The sequence below is a fragment of the Lasioglossum baleicum genome, chromosome 5, assembly GCF_051020765.1.
Source record: "Lasioglossum baleicum chromosome 5, iyLasBale1, whole genome shotgun sequence".
NCBI lineage: Eukaryota > Metazoa > Arthropoda > Insecta > Hymenoptera > Halictidae > Lasioglossum > Lasioglossum baleicum.
The window spans coordinates 1,400,439-1,418,712 of NC_134933.1; the positions used below are offsets into that span (position 1 = coordinate 1,400,439).

Consider the following 18,274-nt stretch of genomic DNA (forward strand, 5'->3'; position numbering starts at 1 on the left):
AAAAAAAAATTTGTGCCTCACGTTTTTTGCTTTCTTTGACTAGCTAACTCTTCAGCAAAATTAGTGAACTTTGAGCGTGGATATCTCGGAAACTATGCGAGATAGCGAAAAACTGAATCGAATCAATATTGTGGCACATTTTGTCAGCTTTAATTTTGTATAGAATGGTCTTATCGCTAGGACGCATAGTTTCCGAGATATAAGCGGGAAAGCGAAAAAGGGGACCTTCTACGTGGCCCCCTGCACTCCGCTCACCTCCTAGGAGTGGGGACTTTTAATATGTTTACCTCCTAACTATAGTCCAAATATATATAAAGACCCAAAGTTAAAAATTGTGTTCTCCTTCTACAACTTTTTGTTGACTGGACTAAACAGTTCTCCACCACTCAACTGTTCCATTGAACCTTCTCCCTTCATCTATTCCATTCACCTGTATCGTCAAGTAAGAATTAATTTTTCCCCGAGGTAAGCTGAATAAAATCAGCTTTCGGCCACATAGAGATTGCTCAGAGCGTTCAAACCCGAAGGGCGAATTAAAAATACTTGGAAAGGGTCGGAATCTTGTACCTGGGGGGACGAAGGGGGTCGGATAGCCCTGATCGATTCTCGATCGATCGCAATTGGATTTTCTTGCGGGTAGTGGGGCGTCTATTTGAGGCGTCGTCGCGACGCCGTGGTGCAATGCTGTGAAGCAGTCGTCGCGGCGGGTCTAATCACGGGGAAAGGTGAAGTGTCGTCCGAGAGTACCAGAAGAACCAGTAATCGCAGCCAAGAGACTGTATGCTGATCGCGTTCCCGTGGCGTCTCGAACTTTCACGAGTTCACCAGTCGGAGTTCCTCAGGTGACCGTGTTTCACTCAGGTGACAAACGCACCCCCCCTCCAGTGAGAAAATGGCAGCGGACGACCCCCTCCGGAACGAGCCGTTAATTTCCGTTGAATTCGAGGTCTTTGGCAAGGTGCAGGGTAAGGGTGAATACTTTCATTGGTCACCTGGCGTTACAGACACATTTCCTTCCCTTACACGATTTCCATTTAACCCTTCATGGACATCAGCACACCGCGCTGACTCTTGCGAATATTTAACCCTTAGCATTCGAATGGCGACCCTGATATATTTTCCAAACATTTAAATATTCTACACAAGGTATTATATCAATTTCATATGCATAAAATTGTACAAATCATGTAGAACGTAAATATTCTAGCTCGAGAGAAATGTTTCGTTTTCAAGTGAAAACAGCTCTGGGTGCAAAGCGTTAAAAATTAGTTCGTATCAAAGATCATCTCCGCTGATAGTGTCTTTAGAAGTCACGTATGAAGCATAAATTCAGTCATTACCGAGTCGAAGTGAACTGCAGCATCAATTGCAAGAAACAGCGGCCTAATAAAAATGTATTTATCACTTCAATCACTCTAATAAGTTAAATTAATGTTCTCAGAATCTTCTAATCTCGTCATAAACGCCTAAAATCTAATGATGACACTGTCGAGCTCGTGAGAAAAAGAGTTACAACATCCAACAATCCTTTTCTATTATTGTGTTTTGGAGTGGTAGTCGTGTCACGATTTTTCGGAGGCTTTTCTCGGAGAAAACGATCTCGTCGCGCGTTCAAAGAAACGAAATCCACGAAACAGCGAGGACTGTCATGTTTCCGGCCGAATCCAGTTATGTCCGTGGTGGATTAAGATTGAGAACGAACACGGGGCAATTTAGTTCGTTATTCGGAGATCGCTGTTCTTAAGAAATCGTTCGTCAAGAATCGTCAGCGCGTGATTCACGGACGACCATTCCGTCAGCTCTTCGTTTGAAACGTTTCTTGGACGCGCAGAAAATCGTAAGAAGTGATTTTCCATTTTACATCTCGGTATCTTCGCAACAGCATAATCGCGTCGCGCACGTTTTCTCGAAATTAATTGCAACGATAACGGGATCCTGGCTCGATCGACAAGAAGCAACAAATGTTGACAGCGACACCCACGTGGGTTTGTCGATGTATTCGCTTCGATCTGCTCTTCGGACAATCGAGAGGGTCACACTGAAATTAGAGGATGACATCCCAATTCGCAATTTAATTATTTTCTTCGACCGTGAAGTGGAAAATTAATTTACCGACTCGTTGACAAAATGTGAAGCTGAAGAAACGAGCGCATTAAAGGGGTTGAAATTTTACAATGATCAACGCTAATAATTGCATTTCTTGATCTCTAATCGACAGATCGATAAACTTTATTATGATTCCAACACACAGTTTCAAGATAAAACGATCTTCCAAACTTAACAATAATCTGGAAGACCAAAAATATCTTTTATTTCCAGATTCTATGAAATAAGTCCACCTACAGTGAACCACCAAAGTATTTGAACGTACTTTAAAACAGTATAACTTTTTTATAATTGTACCAAATGACCTGATGTTTTGTAAGCAATTAGAAGCATTGAATTACTAAATGATCTGTGAAAAAGATTTTCCAAAAATTATCATACGATTTACAAGGTTGCATGCAAAAATAACAAAAGCATTTTTTTAAAATAACCTTATGTATAATAATATATTATATAAAATAAACTTTTTTATTTGGGCCCTTAATGAAAATTTCAAATATATGTTTTGTAGATCTATGTTAGTTATACACAAGCTTAAAATTTCATCAAAATCGATTAACATACCCAAGAGCTACAGGTGATTAAATGTGTTTCTGCTTCATGTCCACAGATTCTTACATCTTTCGATGCGTGTCGTTTTTTTCTGCGTCAATCGATTACGATGAAATTTTCAGCATGTGTATAACTAACATACATCTACAAGGTGCATATTTTAAATTTTCATTACGGGCTCTAATAAAAAAGTTATAAATGGTGGCTCTTTTACTTTCTCATGTAATTCTTAGCAATTGCAATTTTTTCGAAATCTTTTTTGCATGTCATTTGGTAAATGAATTCTTTTAATTGCTCAAGAAAGGTCAGGTCGTTTGGTCCGATCGTAAGAAAGTTATACTGTTTTAAAGTGCGTTCAAATACTTTCGTGGTTTCGTGAAAACACGAAATTCTGCACAGCTTATGTGAAACTGTTTGTTGAATTAAAACCTATAAAGAGCAGACGGGAACGCGAAGCGATTCTTTGTTGATCCCCCGTCACCCTGCGACCTGCGATGGTTACTGATCGAAATGAACGACTTTCAGGTGTCTACTTTCCAAAGTACGTGAGAGACATCTGCCTGCAGCTGGGAATCTGCGGTTGGGTGAAGAACAGCAAGACCGGAACGATTCTAGGAAAAATGCAAGGTCCACGGGCGTACGTCGATCAAATGTGAGTTGTGATCCATCATCACGAGATCATTCGCGAGCTGCCAGGCGCCGAACCGCAAACAAAATGAGAGTTCATTTTTATTTAAATTTTATCTGCTTCTGATTGCCGAGGGAAAGAGATAACAACAAAGGCAAACTTGTCTGTCGCCGCGTTCGAGAGAGTTCAAGCTTCGGTGACCCTTCGGGATTTCCTGATTCCGTAACCTCTGCTAGAATTGGACATTAAAAATTCGAAATCGTTCGATGAAACAATACTCTTCTTTATATGGATTATTATTACACTGCGGATCTTTATGCAAAATAAAAAATGGTTGCATTGATTGCAGGACACAGGAGCCAAATAAAAATTGTATTTTTGTTTTAATTATTCTATGAAGCTGAAACCAATATATATTGATGTCCTTAAATTTTTTTAGCATGCCCACTACTTTAAATTACATGTACCCATTTTGTCATAAATGCATAAAATTTCCAGTCTAATTATTATAATATTAATAGTATTTGCGAGGTACATTCCCTCATTCTAACCGATTCAGAGACAGAAATTTACGCGAATACCTTATCTAAAAATTTAGAATATCTAGCTTCAATAATATTTACTACCAGCAAAATTTGTGATCAGTGTATCGAGTGCATTTTTTCGTAACTGTTGAAAACATTAACTCTTAACAGTTTACCTACTGCACACCTATTAATAGGATTTCCAATAATTGTGCTGTACCGAAAGAAAGCATAGAAATTTTCTTCTACATTGCAATCTTGAATGAAACTATTAGATGACTTTATTGAGGGTGACTTGGTAGTTCACAATGAATATTGCTGTCGCTATTGAACGTTCCAGTAAAATGTGTTCAGCCATATACCATAGATTTTTCAAAATTACGCAATAATCATCGGTCGGTAATGGGTTAAAGAACCAGAAGAGGGTAGTTTTCAAAGTTCTATTGTTCCCATATAGGTCAGAATATTTTAAATAAAATTCGAAATTCGATTAAGAACGTTATTTAGCGAAGACATGGTTTTTTTTTAAAAGGAATAACCTTGTTCTGCTAGTTCCCAAAGTTCTTCTAGAGCTGAATTTGGTTAATGCGATAGGTTCTGGTTGCACGAGTTTAAGCACATAGAAATGGATGACTAGTTCGGAAGAGTTCTGTGGGAGGATTTCCAGGGAGTGAATCATGCTCGCAGAAGACGGAGAGCATTCTTATTCGCTCGATCGTCTTCCTCGATCCCGTGAATCCGTGACACGCGCCTGTCACCGTTCGTTCAAGCCCACGGATTCTCGGCTCTCCCTTAAAAATCGCGTGACCTTCGCCGCAAATTGCCGAGTAACGGCCATTAGCTAGTTGGGCCTGACTTTAATAATGATTCTAATGAAATAATGGCGCGGGCCGCGTTGTCTCTTTCCTTCGCAGGTTCCCGGCGAATCGCGCATGAACGCATCGCTGACGACTACGAAACCTCTCTCTAATACTCGATCCGACGTCCAATAAATCAATTTTTCTTCGAAATACATAAACTTAACGATCGAGGCACTTACTCATTTTCGTTATAGATGCATAAAATCCGCAGTCTAGTCATTGAATCAGCTGGTTTTACAAGTGTTTGTATACACAAGTGAAATTCATTCGCTGTTAACGAAATTAGATGATCGAGAACTGTCTTACAATTGTATATTATAAGTAGACTGCGGATTATATGCATTTATGACAAAAATGGGGGGGGGTACGTACAATTTAAGACAGTGGAGGTATTAAAAAGATTTGATGCCACCAGTGTATTAGTTTCACCTTAATAAGATAATTAAAAGAAGAATGAAATTGATATTTGACTGCTGCGTTTTGCAATCAATGCAAACATTTTTTATTTTGCATAAAGATCCATCCGCAGTCTAATTATAAGTTATAATTATTTACCCTTAATTATTCTACGAAATTTAATCCTCGAGAACTTCGTTGTAATTGTATCTTATGATTGCTCTCGATGCGGAAACGCTGTCGAAATACCAATAAAAGGGAATTGGATAAAGCCCATCATAGTGTACGGGCCGGAAATGTGGCGAGACAGTCGTAAACAGTGTTTCTGGCAGTGTAGAAACGCGTGCGCGGACTCGTGAATGATAAATTAGGGAACGACATCCCACGAGGTCGGTTTCGCGGTCGGATTTACGCCGTTCGTGAACCTGAAGTTAAAGAAAATAGCTCGGTCGAGGACGAAACATCGGTTTCTGGCTTCCCCCCAGAAAGGAAATCAAACGAACCATGTTCGTTTATTTATTTGCGCGGCTTTCTCGTCGAAGAAAACTACCAATTCATCCCAGACGACTCATAAAATTGACAGCAGGAATCTCGGAAACATTCCCTTTCTTTCATATTATTAAACTAAAAAAAGAAACGGAACCCGTCAAAATGACTATTGATATTTTGAATTTACGATTATTTAAATTACAAAGATGCATCCATGAGGAATTATTCAGCAAATTTGTTTCTTTGGGTATTATATTATTTAAAAAATGGCCAAAATATGGACAGACACATTTTTGTTATTTTTATAAAATAATAGAAAATAATCACTTTTACCGTTTCCTAAACCTAGCATTGAACCAATAAAAGAAGAAATACATTTTCATGTGACTTTTAATCCTCGCAACTGACACGGAGCATGTTAATTTCGTATAATGATCCACAGACCGCTAATCATCGATGTACAGTTTCGGGGAGGGTTCAGATAATCGCTGATAAAAACCGATTACGAAGAAGCACCGTTCGCGGTATTGTTGTCACGGGACAGCTGATCGACTTTGAAGATCCTACTTCGATAGAGCCGCTTAAAATATCTGAACTCGGTCTGATTAGCCGCTAATTATAATTGCGGTGCATGTGAGACACCACAGCCCGCGGGCCTATCGCCTGTCGCGGACAGGCGCTCGTGCAACTCACACGCACAGCCGATTGTTATTTGGCGAGTGGATGACTTTTACATGACTGTCGATTGGCGGAGAAACAACGCTCGAACAAAGTGACCCAGATAATCATCTCGCTGACCTCGCTTCGCGTAGATTCAGGGTTCCGCGTTAGAGGATTGCTTCGACACGAGCCGGTCGAGACGAGCGGCATTTTTCACCATTTTTTACATGCAGAAAGATACGTAGAATCCGCACGATTTTTCTTATAGAAATACAACGTATCCTGTTCACTTTGCAGCAAAAGTAAAAACTTGGGATGCGTATGGTACTGGCGTTAGTGATTTGTAAAATGAAAAGCAGTGCGTGCTGTTAAAAAGAATATTTCCTTACTCATCATTTGAGGACAAGGTTTAAATTTGTTATTAAGTAAACATCCAAAGTCATCTCGTTTTAAAAGATAAACTGAGGATGTCTTGATAAAGTGTTCAATGGCGACAACAATTATACATATTTTTTGCTTCCAGTAACATATGGTTTGCTAGCTTTCTTTGAGATTAATACTGTTATTAGGTCAGTCGAAAAGTTCCGTCCGTTTTTTTACAAAAAGTAGAGCTGTATTTAAGAAACAAAATGAAAAAGTACATTAATCAAAATATTGTCCATCGTTAGCGATGACTTCTCCCCATCTTTCGGGCAGCAAGCGAATTCCGCAATGAAAGAATGAGTCATCTTTGGAGGTTATCCAGTCAGAGATCCTTTGTTCGACATCTTCGTAAGAATTAAATCGTTCCTCAGCAAGTGCGTGTGCCATCGACCAAAACAAGTGATAGTCAGAAGGGGCACAGTCTGGCTAATAAGCCGCATGGGGTAGCACTTCCCAGCGAAGTGCTTCTAACGTTTCTTTGACAACTTTTCTGACGTTTCGCAAGCAGAATTTCGCAATGGTTTTTCGCTTTTCAATGTCTCTTGGCTCGAGTTCATATGGAACCCACTTTCCTTCCTCGTAGACCTTCCCCAAGGTTTTTAAACGATCGGAAATGACAGATTGAGCAGAATTTAACGTTTCTGCAATTTGTTTTTGCGTTTGACATGGATCTTCATCCACCAATGCCTGCAATTCTTCGTCTCCGAATACTCGTGGCTGTCCAGAACGCTCTTTGTCCTCCACAGTAAAATCACCATTTTTCAAGCGTCGAAACCATTCTCTACATGTTTTATCGGAAACAGCATTATCGCCATAAACGTCTACAATCATTCGATGAGCTTCAGCTGCAGTTTTCTTCCAATTGAAGCAGAAGATTGACACTTCACGCAAATGACGCTTATTCGGCTCAAATTCCGACATTTTCAATGTAGAAAAAAACGATGTTATTGATGCAAGCTTATATTGTTATGTATTGAATTTTATTGAAAGATGTCCAAACTAAAAAGTTAACATTACTTTAGACGTTATAGTTAACGACAGTTCGAGCTACAGCTACTCGACGCTAAACGGACGGAACTTTCCGATTGACCTAATAGATACAAATTTCTGATCACTAATAATAGATACAAAATTTGTAATTAGTTACTCGAAGATTTAAATACAAAGGTATCTTGTATCCGACGTTTAATTAGATACTTTTGTATCCGAAGCAGAAGGATCCGAAGCTATGGATACATTTGTATCTAGTATCTGTATCTAATTCAGAGATCCTTTCGGATCCTTCAAGATCCTTTTGACCAGCTCGAGGCTTGAATGAACACGTTCCGAGGCCCGAGGGTCGGGCCCCGAGGCCTGAGCCCAGAACACAATAGCAGTACAATAAACTATAAACACGGCTGGGCAACTCCACGACTCCACGGCCAGCCAGGTACATATCTCGGCTTGAAACCGCTAACAAGTGAATGCTGCATTTGTTTATTTTTCGTAATATCCACACTCCTCACGAAAGTGACATGAGCCAGTTCGTGGCGCTCTTCCGATTAAGAAAAGACTACACTCGATAGAATTCGGGCTGTACTTACTTAGTCCAGTCAACGAAAAGTTGTAGAGGGAAATGGAAGGAACACAATTTTTAACTTTGGGACTTTGTTTGGACTAGTTAGGAGGTAAACATACTAAAAGTCCCTACTCCTAGGAGGTGAGCGGGCTACAACAGGAGGGCACGTAGAAGTGACCTTTTTTGGTTTTCCGCTTATATCTCGGAAACTATGTGTTCTAGCGATAATACCATTCCATACAAAATTAAAGCTGACAAAATGTGCTATGAGATTGATTCCATTCAGTTTTTCGCTATCTCGCATAGTTACCGAGATATCCGCGCTCAAAGTTCACAAACTGTGCTGAAAAGTTAGCTAGTCAAGTAAGGCAAAAAACGTGAGGCAAAAATTTCTTTTTCTCAATTAGTGAACTTTCAGCTCAGATATCTCGGAAACTATGCGAGATAGCGAAAAACTGAATGGAATCAATCTTGTGGCACATTTTGTCAGCTTTAATTTCGTATGGAATGGCATTATCGCTAGGACACATAGTTTCCGAGATATAAGCGGAAAACCGAAAAAGGTGACTTCTACGTGCCCCCCTGTAGTCCGCTCACCTCCTAGGACTTTTAGTATGTTTACCTCCTAACTAGTCCAAACAAAGTCCCAAAATTAAAAATTGTGTTCCTTCCATTTCCCTCTACGCCCCCCTTATGAACATTCATTGAATGGACTAACTGGTTTTACTCGTGAATATATCTTGGAAAGTATTTAAATACAATTTTTGCTCATCTCTAAGGTAGTCAAAACTGCCCTTGAACCGAATTATATCGACGATGGGTCATTCGATAGGACACCAAGAAAAAACATGCTGTGCAAAGTTTCAACCCTGTATCTCGATCCGGAGGGTAGTTACGGGGTAAAATCGAAAAATCATTTTTTGGCCTATTTTCCCTAGTTAATGATGTTTAGAAATTCTGAAAAAAATCTGACACATGTCAAGAACCCAAATACATACTTTGCAATTGGTTTCGTATTTTTAAAGTGAAAATTCTGCTTGTAAAAAATCAAAAACCTCAAAAAAATCGAAAAAATGCAGATTTCACATGGAAGTTCTAGAGTGTGCACATTTATATTTTTACAGTAGCGATATATTGTTATAGGTATTGTTCATGAATTTTTTCAGATTTTTTGGTTTGGTGCGCCGTTGTTAAAAAAAATATAAACCGATTTTTCGGCGTTTTTTCCGCGAAGAACTAAGCTAACTTTAAAATTGTCACGTTCTATTTAAATAGAATTTTTAGCATTTTTGACTACCTTAGAGATGGACAAAATTGTATTTAAATACAAATTTCGAGGATACTTTCACGAGTAAAGCCAGTAAGCACAGCCCGAAGTCTATCGAGTTTAGTTTTTTAATCGAAAGAACGTCACGAACTGGCTCGTGTAACTTCCGTGAGGAAATTATGAAAAATAAACAAGTTTAGCAATTCACTTGTTAGCGGTTTGTTGCCCGGCCGTGTTTATGGTACTACTATTGTGTTCTGGGCTCAGGTCTCGGGGCCCGACCCTCGGGCCTCGGAACGTATTTATTCAAGCCTCGAGTTGGTCAAAAGGATCTTGAAGGATCCGAAAGGATCTTTGAAGTAGATACAGATACTAGTTACAAATGTATCCGTCACTTCGAATCCTTCTGCTGCAGATAGAAAAGTATCTAATTAAACTTCGAACACACAATAATAGTTACGTATCTTTTAGTTGAATCCGGATTTAGATACTTTTGTATTTAAATACTGCCCAACTCTGATTTAAAGTGATTTTTCCAATCGTGAACTATTCCACTAACTATTGTAATTCTCTGTTGCAGGACACAGTGGCTGACAAACGTGGGAAGTCCTGACAGCAAGATTGATCACTGTGAATTCTCGAACCTCGAAGCTGTCAGCAGGCAACAGTACAAAGGATTCGCCATACGTTTTTAACAGGGAATTAAATTACGATAATCTGCTACCATTCGCGAAATTCTGGAAAGGATCTCTCTTTCCAGTACAAGATAGCAAAGCTCTTTTCGCGACGAATTTATTATTAAATGATTTGTGACCGTGTAAATAATACAATACATGAAATCGATGTTCTTGGTAGCTTATTATCGACCCTTTGTGGACGAGAATTTTTTAAATTATCAGAAACATCTCCCTTAGACGATTAAATCTTACATGAAAATCTGAAATGCTAGAAAAAATATAGACCGATCGTTACTTAAGCAATTAAATTGTTTCTGTGAAAATTTAGGAATCGGTGGCATTCGTCCTCAGAGGATTAAAACGTGTATATACAGTAAAGCTACGTAAATATTAATGTACATAAAACATGCTTTCGGTTTTAAGACACATATTAATTCTCATAATACATAGATGGATGAATCGCGTAACAGTGCCTCAACAGCGTGAAATAAATATTTCTGTTGGTTCACTGACAACAAAATGATCTACAACGATCTTGTTACGCGGTTCAGCCTGCACGAGTCTGACAAGCAAAGGGCTCCAACTGTCCGACTTCGATTTTAGCAAGATTAACAATGAAATTACAATTTCATTAATTAATTTTGCTAAAAGCAAAGCAGGTCGACACGGCCCGTCGCGTGAACAAATATTGGTAATGTATAGTCCATTAAAAATGTGTTCAAAGCTAAAACAAATTTATTGAACAGACTCTTTGCTACAGACTAACTTTAGTTAAGTTGTTTTTTAGTTAAGTCGTACATCATGTTGTGCCCTCGTAGATGAACGTCGCATCTAACATCTGTTGCACGAGATGATACTCGGAATCCGTTTCAGGCAAGTACCTCGAAATTCGTCGAATCAGCTCGACGGTCTCGTCGTTTGAACAGTTTGTACAAATCACTTCTGGTATGTCCTGAAACGAGATGATCGAGTGTAATGTATTTGCGGTTGTACGTTTGTAAAAGGCTCAAAATAAATTTTCTATCTGACAATATGTACCAGACTCTGTAAATATAAGGTGAGCGCGGGACTCAAGTTGGCAACTTCCTCCCGAAGATCAGGTGTTTTCGAAAGGTAAGCCATTAATCTTCTGCCAGCGATCGGTACGAGATTGAATGCTAATTTTTCTGTATTGTTCACTGCAGCTACAACCTTTCACAGAATAATGTAAACATCTTTTAATCTCATGTTGTTCTTAACACATTACCGACCGGTGATTATTGCATAATTTTGAAAAATCTATGGTATATGGCTAAACACTTTTTAATGAAACCTTCAATATAGCAACAGCAATTTTCATTGTGAACTAACAAGTCGCCCTCAATAACGTCATCTAATAGTTTCATTAAAGATTGCAATGTAACAGAAGATTTCTATGCTTTCTTTTGGTACGCAGGGCTGGCCTTCTCTATAAAGGGGCCTGGGTGCAATAAACCATTTGGGGCCCCAACTTTTTTGTAAAGTAAAAAAAAATTTACGAACACGAACATACAAAAAACTTCTTAGGACAAGGTTACACTGTTTGAAGGGCCACATGTAACGGTGTAAGGGAAAACATTCTCAAGGTCATTTTTTTACAAGATTGCAATGTCATTGATATTTTTCTAAATGAAATGAGGTATTTTTTAATACATCAATCGATGGACATTCGTTATAAAAAAGTACTAACCCATGTATGTCGAAAAGTTAGTAGTTCAGGAGATATTTCAATTTAAAGAACTCTTAAAACACCATTACTGTCGTACTAAAACGTTAGCGTTTACTTGATAGTGTAAATTGAAGAGTTGAAATTGAAATTAACAAATTGAAATAAAAATTGAAGTTGAAATTTAAAAATTGACGTTGTAATTGAAAAATTGAAATTGAAGAGTTGAAATTGAAATTGAAGTTGAAGAGTTGATATTGAAGTTGAAGTTGAAGAGTTGATATTGAAATTGAAGTTGAAATTGAAAAATGGACGTTGAAATTGAAGAGTTGAAAATAACGAAATGAAATTGAAAAATTGAAGTTGAAATGAAAGAGTAGAAATGGAAGAGTTGAAATTGAAAAATTGACATTGAAATTGAAATTGATGTTAGCGTTTACTATCTTGTGTAACGTCTTAGTACGACAGTAATGGTCATTTAGAGTTATTTAAATTGAAATATCTCTTGAACTACTAACTTTTCGACATACGTTAGTACTTTTTTATAACGAATGTCCTGCTGCATCGTTTGATGTATTAAAAAATACCTCATTCCATTTAAAGAAATATCAATGACCTTGAAATCTTGTAAAGAAATGACCTGTAAAATTTTTTCCCTTACACCGTTACATGTGGCCCTTCAAACAGTGTAACTTTATCCTAAGAAGTTTTTTTGTACAACGAAAAGTAACGGAGATATTTAGGTGTTATGTTTCTTCAGAAACAGAACTCACCCTGTATATTACTAATGCATGTTTATTTAATGCGAGATTTTGTTTTTGCTAATACATTAATTACTTCAGAAAAATTAGATTATTTTAGTTCTTGATCGTGTGTTGGGGCCCTCTCAATCGCGGGGCCGCGGTGCATAGCATCCGCCGCACCCCCCAGATGGCCGGCCCTATTGGTAAAGCACAATTATTGAAAATCCTATTAATAGGCTTCCGGTAGGTAAAGTTAAATATGGTAATACTTAACACTTTTGCTACCGGAAGTCTGTTAACACTAGATATACGGAGCACTACTTTAGATGACTACTTTACATTATTTCATAAAAATAACGAGAATGTGTCTATCCAAATTTTTAGCTATTTTTTTATAATACATTCCCACGAATAAAATTGATTAAATAATTCCTCATGAATACATCTTTACCATCTCAATAATCGTAAATTAAAATTATTAGAACGCGTCATTTCGACACGTCCCGTAAAGCTAGTGTTAATAGGATTTTTATTAATTATGCTGTACCAAAAGGGAAGTAAAAATTTCCTTTTATACATATAGTAATACCAAACGAGATTATTAGATTACGTTACTGGAAGCCTATCCATGATAGGCACATGAATCCAGCACTACCTAGCCATGAACAGACTTTCAAAAATTATGAAATAATCGCCGGTAGATAATGTGTTAACAACAAGCTTAAGAACCTACATCCTCCGCGAGCTGATCAAATCCATTGACATATAATTGACAGACTTGGTGTATCCTCAGTTCATCGTTATTAATTTTCCACATGGTAGCTAGGTTTTGGCATCTGCTCATCCACTGGATAGCTTCCATCGAGCTCAACGCCTTGCCATCGGCGGTTTCTTGATGAATATAACCCATCGACGCGGTTATTACTCGACACAAAAATTCTGTCCTCAAACTATCTCGTTTGTCGTCCCTATACCACGTGAGCATCACTTTATCCGTTATAGTTTGGAAAAAATGCAGTTGCACCTGTGGATCAACTCGAAATTAAATGCGAACGAGGTTATTGTACACTGTACACTCCTCAAAAGAATTAAGGGATCACTTGTGCGAACCCGAAAAATTGCTCCCACTTTACGTGATCATAACTCCGGCAAAAATTGCCGTATCGATATCGATATTGAAAGCCTGAAACCTCTAGTTTCAGATTCTCTGTTTCAAATTGTTGCTATGATGGTTTTTTACAAAGTTATAGCGAGATGAAGACAACATTGACGGTTAACAAAAATTTGGTGCAACTTTGGAACCTCACACGGGGAGCAACAAATTTTTTTGATAAATTGTGTTAATATCATTTGGAAGGGCTATCCTATATTTCCTGTGTAAATTGTGTGGTTGTTGAATATTGTGCGATTTTTTTTATTCGAGTTATTCAACATTAAAGTAAATATTTCAAATATTTCAAATTTTGAGACCAGATTTGAAAACAGCGTGAAAAAATTTACGGGAAATTATATATAGCATGTTAAAAAAAAAAATTTTCCGCGCGTGGTAACGGAGAAACCACATTTTCTTGAAATTGTGCAAGTTTAACGAATTTTCTCAAAGTTAAAAACCGTTCGTACCGTAATCTCCCTATTTTTCCCATATTCTGCAAAGTTTCAGCTTTACTTTAAAAGAAATTTCATCGCTCTACCTCATTTCTATCGAAAGTTCTTTGATTTTGAATCGAGTTTGGTAGCGTATTCAGAGACGTCAGTCAGCCGCTGTACGTGGCGCGCTAATTTCTGCGAAGCACTAACTTCAAACACAGTTGTCATGGGTGTACTCAATCGAATCGGCAGAATCTCTGCTTCAGTCTGACGTTCGGATCATGGTATTACGATCATTTCTCGCCGAGATATAGCGAGTTAAAGGAAAAATGGAAATTGTGCATTTTTTAAGCATATTTTCAGAAACACCTGGTATATCGAAATGTTAATGAAATTGAAAAAACAAAAGGAGTGCCTTGAAGAGAAAGAAACGCTCTTTCTATTGCTTTTTTGCACAAAATTCTACGATCATTTCTTCGCTTTCTGGAGCCAGTTAAAGTTAAAAAGCCCATATTTACTTCAATGTTGAATAACTCGAATAAAAAAAATCGCATAATATTTAACAACCACACAATTTACACAGGAAAGGTAGCCCTTCCAAATGATATTAACGCGATTTATCAAAAAAATTTGTTGCTCCCTGTGTGATGTTCCAAAGTTGCACAAAATTTTTGTTAACCGTCAATGTTGTCTTCATATCGCTATAACATTGTAAAAAACCAACATAGCAGCAATTTGAAACAGAGAATCTGAAACTAGAGGTTTCAGGCTTTCAATATCGATATCGATACGGCAATTTTTGCCGGAGTTATGATCACGTAAAGTGGAACCAATTTTTCGGGTTCGCACAAGTGATCCCTTAATTCTTTTGAGGAGTGTATACTTTAAGATATATGTATGTAGTGTCGTTTTTTTTTACTCACCACAGATTCGAACAAATTGTTCAGTGGTTTCACTACTTTCAGACTAAAATGTGCCATCATGTACAAGACATTAGCTAATTGTACATGTAAAATTAGCAGGTCATACCAAGCCGGTGCTTGGGAAATTGCTAATGCGGCGAACGGCTGTGGAGCGGAAATGCAGCCGTCCCATAACTCCTCTGATTTCACTGCACCGTTTTCTCCTGCCTCTAGCACCTCCGCCTAAAGCAGTTAGTTAGATAAATATTTATTAGGGGTGTGTGGAAAGTTATTTCGGATCAACTCTGGATATCAACAGTCAGGACTCGAACTCGACTCGAGACACGAAACACAGAACGTAGAATGTACGAGGGTAGTCCTAGAAGTACCCGACCTTGACATATAGCTGGCGGTTGTTATTTGGAAACTTACTATAGCCAAAAGTACAATCTTTATAAACTTAAGTTTGAAATCTGAAGACGCTACGTTGTTTAGTAATTGTTTGACAGCCACCAATAGCATTTAGCGAGAAAGAAAGTGTTGTTCCATCAGGATCGCGGTGGCCAAAATCAATGAGTTAAAGTTCGAGTTGCTTCCTCACGCACCCTATTCGCCAGATTTAGCCCCCTCAGACTATTTTCTCTTTCCAAACTTGAAAAAATGGCTCGGTGGTAAAAGATTTGCCAACAATGAAGAGGTGGAGTCTGCGGTTGATGGCCATTTTGAGGAGCTCGACGGATCTCACTATAAACAGGGTATCGAAGCTATTGAACATCGCTGGGAAAAGTGTATCGAGCTAAAAGGAGACTACGTTGAGAAATAAAGCTATTTTTTCCCAAATTTTTTGTGTTTTCTTTGTTAGGTCGGTCGGGTACTTCTGGGACTACCCTCGTACAATGTATCCAAGCAACTAAGTACTCGCACACCCCTAGTATTTATCGGTTAATTATGTTAACCACAAACTTACATCGATGAATATCTCCAAGAACGTAACACAGTTCTCCAAAAATACAACCGTCTGTGAATCGTTCAAGCCTACTTCTTGAACACATAGTGTCTCCTTCGGTAGTTTGCCGAGCTTATTCATTAATTTTGCGACAGACTCCATTCTCTTCTTTATGTGAACAGACCATAATAGACAGCAAACACCTTATCAAAAAACCACACACACACATTTAATTGTAAAAGAAAAACTATAGAGTCTGCAGTCTACGCATGATGCAAATATGAAATTATTTACCATGCCTCATCTGTTTCATTGGTATCTGTTGTAAAACAGTCAATGCGCTTTTAAGGGACTTCATTTGAGAAATATCCTTATTCCACGACATGGCGAATTCCCAGCACACGTTGGCTAATAAAACGCTACTCGTCAAACTATATGGAAAATGATGCTTTAACAACGCGACACGTTCTGAAAATTTCACACGGTTTTGAAAAGAATTCTTGCAGATCTGAATGTTACGGGAAATCGAAATCTATATACGACGGAGTATATCACCTAAAATACTTGTAGTGGCAGTTTGATCGTCTTTTGCTTCAGTGTCAGTTTCATTACATGGCAATGGGGATGATTCGTCTAACTGTGGTTCATCGGATTCGATATCTAATAATTGAGCTGGATCTATACCCGTTGAGACGATCCATTTTGCGACTATCTCGGACACGAAGCCTGAGAAAATTATGGAAAGTTATTAATGTAGAAAAATTCTTGGAAAAATGACAGAAATTTTACAAAAATATATGGGATAGTAACTAGGAACACAGTATGTACCTTTTCCTTTCGACAGAACCGATCCTAAAGAAATATCGACTTTGACGAACGGTAGAGAGAAAAATTGTGTTGTCTCGTCCGAAAGTGGCATCTGACTGAAACACAGTACATGTGCATTGCAATTTGCAGTTTTCTTCATCCACAATAGACGATTCTATTGCTCACCTCACGATTGCGTCTAAAATTGTAATGTCTTCAAGGTTTCCAATATACAATGTAAATTGACAATTATCTTTAGTAAGATTCTCCCATTCGCTTGTCAAATTGTATGCATCGTCGTTCGATTCTATGCCGACTGTAGGCTCTTTTACTTCTTCTACATCTGTTGAATCGTTTCTATTTTGATTAGCATCTTTTTCGTTACAGCTATTGTCTTCAGTATTATTAGCACCCTTTTCTCTGTTTTTCTCCAAAGATGTAGCAACTGCTCTGCACGCCAATGCAGCGGTGAGCGCTTTGAATGGGTTCGTGGAATCAGAGAGAATCGTCCGAACATTTTTCCACCATAAAGATACCTCATTCTTTTCGTTGCATATCTCTTCGACATCTGCAATCGCAGGAGCTCCAATTACAATAGCAATCTCAGATTTACATTACATTTAACACTATAAATTCAATCTTGTGATTTTTATAAAAGGCACCAATTACTTTTAAGGCTCGATAGGTTTAGCTCGATAAATAAATCATATAATGTAAGGAATAATTAGTAACAGCCTTTTAGATCTTACTGTTTATCGAACAAATAGCTTTCAAAAGCTGCACGAATTGTTTTAATTCCAGTCCTAGACACATTTTCTTCTTTCTATTCAGCCAGTAAATTAAAGCGAACTCCATTAAAACAAAAGGCTGAATGTTACTGTTCACAGCAGTTTCTCTCCAAGCTTCAATTCTATCATTCGAGTAGATACATCCTTCATACATTAACTGCGCTAAAAATCACATTCGAAAAGGAAACATTAATTGCGACAACGGCGAACGTAACACATATACTTTACGCGATAAGTCGCATTGCTTACAAACTTGAAGTTTCTTCTCCGACTTTATGTTCTTCTTAGCATTCAACAAACCCGGAACCCCGTAGTACTCAAAGCACGATAGAAAGTTCAAGAAAATTCTTCCATTCTCTTTGAACTTGACTTTGGTTTCCCCTCTGGAGCTTGAGCATTTAAAATTATTTACCGTATCGGATAACTTATAAATCCTATGCACTTCCATTTCGGAAGTTAATAAAATTGACGCTAGTTCTGTACTGCTAAGATCCTCGTCCTTGGTGAAATTATGATCTCCTATACTATCGAATTGCGATTGAATATGTTTATAAAATTTAATCACTTGTTGCAACTGTGTTGTCAGTATTTCCAATGTTTTTTCTATGGGTTCCATCTCTTCTTTGTCTGAAACAAGCAAGCTATACACTGTCCTAAACTTCTATAAAACTGTGGTA

The 18,274-nt window shown here is 37.9% G+C and overlaps 2 protein-coding genes across 2 annotated transcripts in view; one reads left to right on the forward strand and one right to left on the reverse strand.

The window, feature by feature from the left end:
• LOC143209189 (acylphosphatase-2) lies at positions 1–10,948 on the forward strand. The gene is made up of 3 exons (XM_076424537.1): positions 1–965; positions 3,184–3,310; positions 10,044–10,948. The coding sequence occupies exons 1-3, from the start codon at positions 893–895 to the stop codon at positions 10,156–10,158; spliced, it is 315 nt and encodes a 104-aa protein (XP_076280652.1). The 5' UTR covers positions 1–892; the 3' UTR covers positions 10,159–10,948.
• Rab3-gap (Rab3 GTPase activating protein) overlaps positions 10,858–18,274 on the reverse strand; it is an 11,310-nt gene continuing 3,893 nt past the window's right edge. Inside the window, exons 10-20 of the mRNA XM_076424526.1 lie at positions 17,847–18,224; positions 17,559–17,759; positions 16,996–17,377; positions 16,831–16,925; positions 16,558–16,728; positions 16,297–16,470; positions 16,024–16,205; positions 15,078–15,299; positions 13,301–13,591; positions 11,179–11,331; positions 10,858–11,092 (exon numbers count right to left, since the gene is read on the reverse strand). Coding sequence (XP_076280641.1) covers positions 10,940–11,092; positions 11,179–11,331; positions 13,301–13,591; positions 15,078–15,299; positions 16,024–16,205; positions 16,297–16,470; positions 16,558–16,728; positions 16,831–16,925; positions 16,996–17,377; positions 17,559–17,759; positions 17,847–18,224 — 2,402 coding nt within the window. The 3' untranslated portion in view covers positions 10,858–10,939. The remainder of the gene's footprint in view (positions 11,093–11,178; positions 11,332–13,300; positions 13,592–15,077; positions 15,300–16,023; positions 16,206–16,296; positions 16,471–16,557; positions 16,729–16,830; positions 16,926–16,995; positions 17,378–17,558; positions 17,760–17,846; positions 18,225–18,274) is intronic.

What these genes read in the sequence shown, in the direction of transcription:
- LOC143209189 (XM_076424537.1), top strand. Translation starts at nt 893, where the DNA reads ATGGCAGCGGACGACCCCCTCCGGAACGAGCCGTTAATTTCCGTTGAA. An exon ending in GGTCTTTGGCAAGGTGCAGG is followed by an intron (nt 966 to 3,183) that starts GTAAGGGTGAAT and finishes AACGACTTTCAG; the next exon opens with GTGTCTACTTTCCAAAGTAC. An exon ending in CGGGCGTACGTCGATCAAAT is followed by an intron (nt 3,311 to 10,043) that starts GTGAGTTGTGAT and finishes TCTCTGTTGCAG; the next exon opens with GACACAGTGGCTGACAAACG.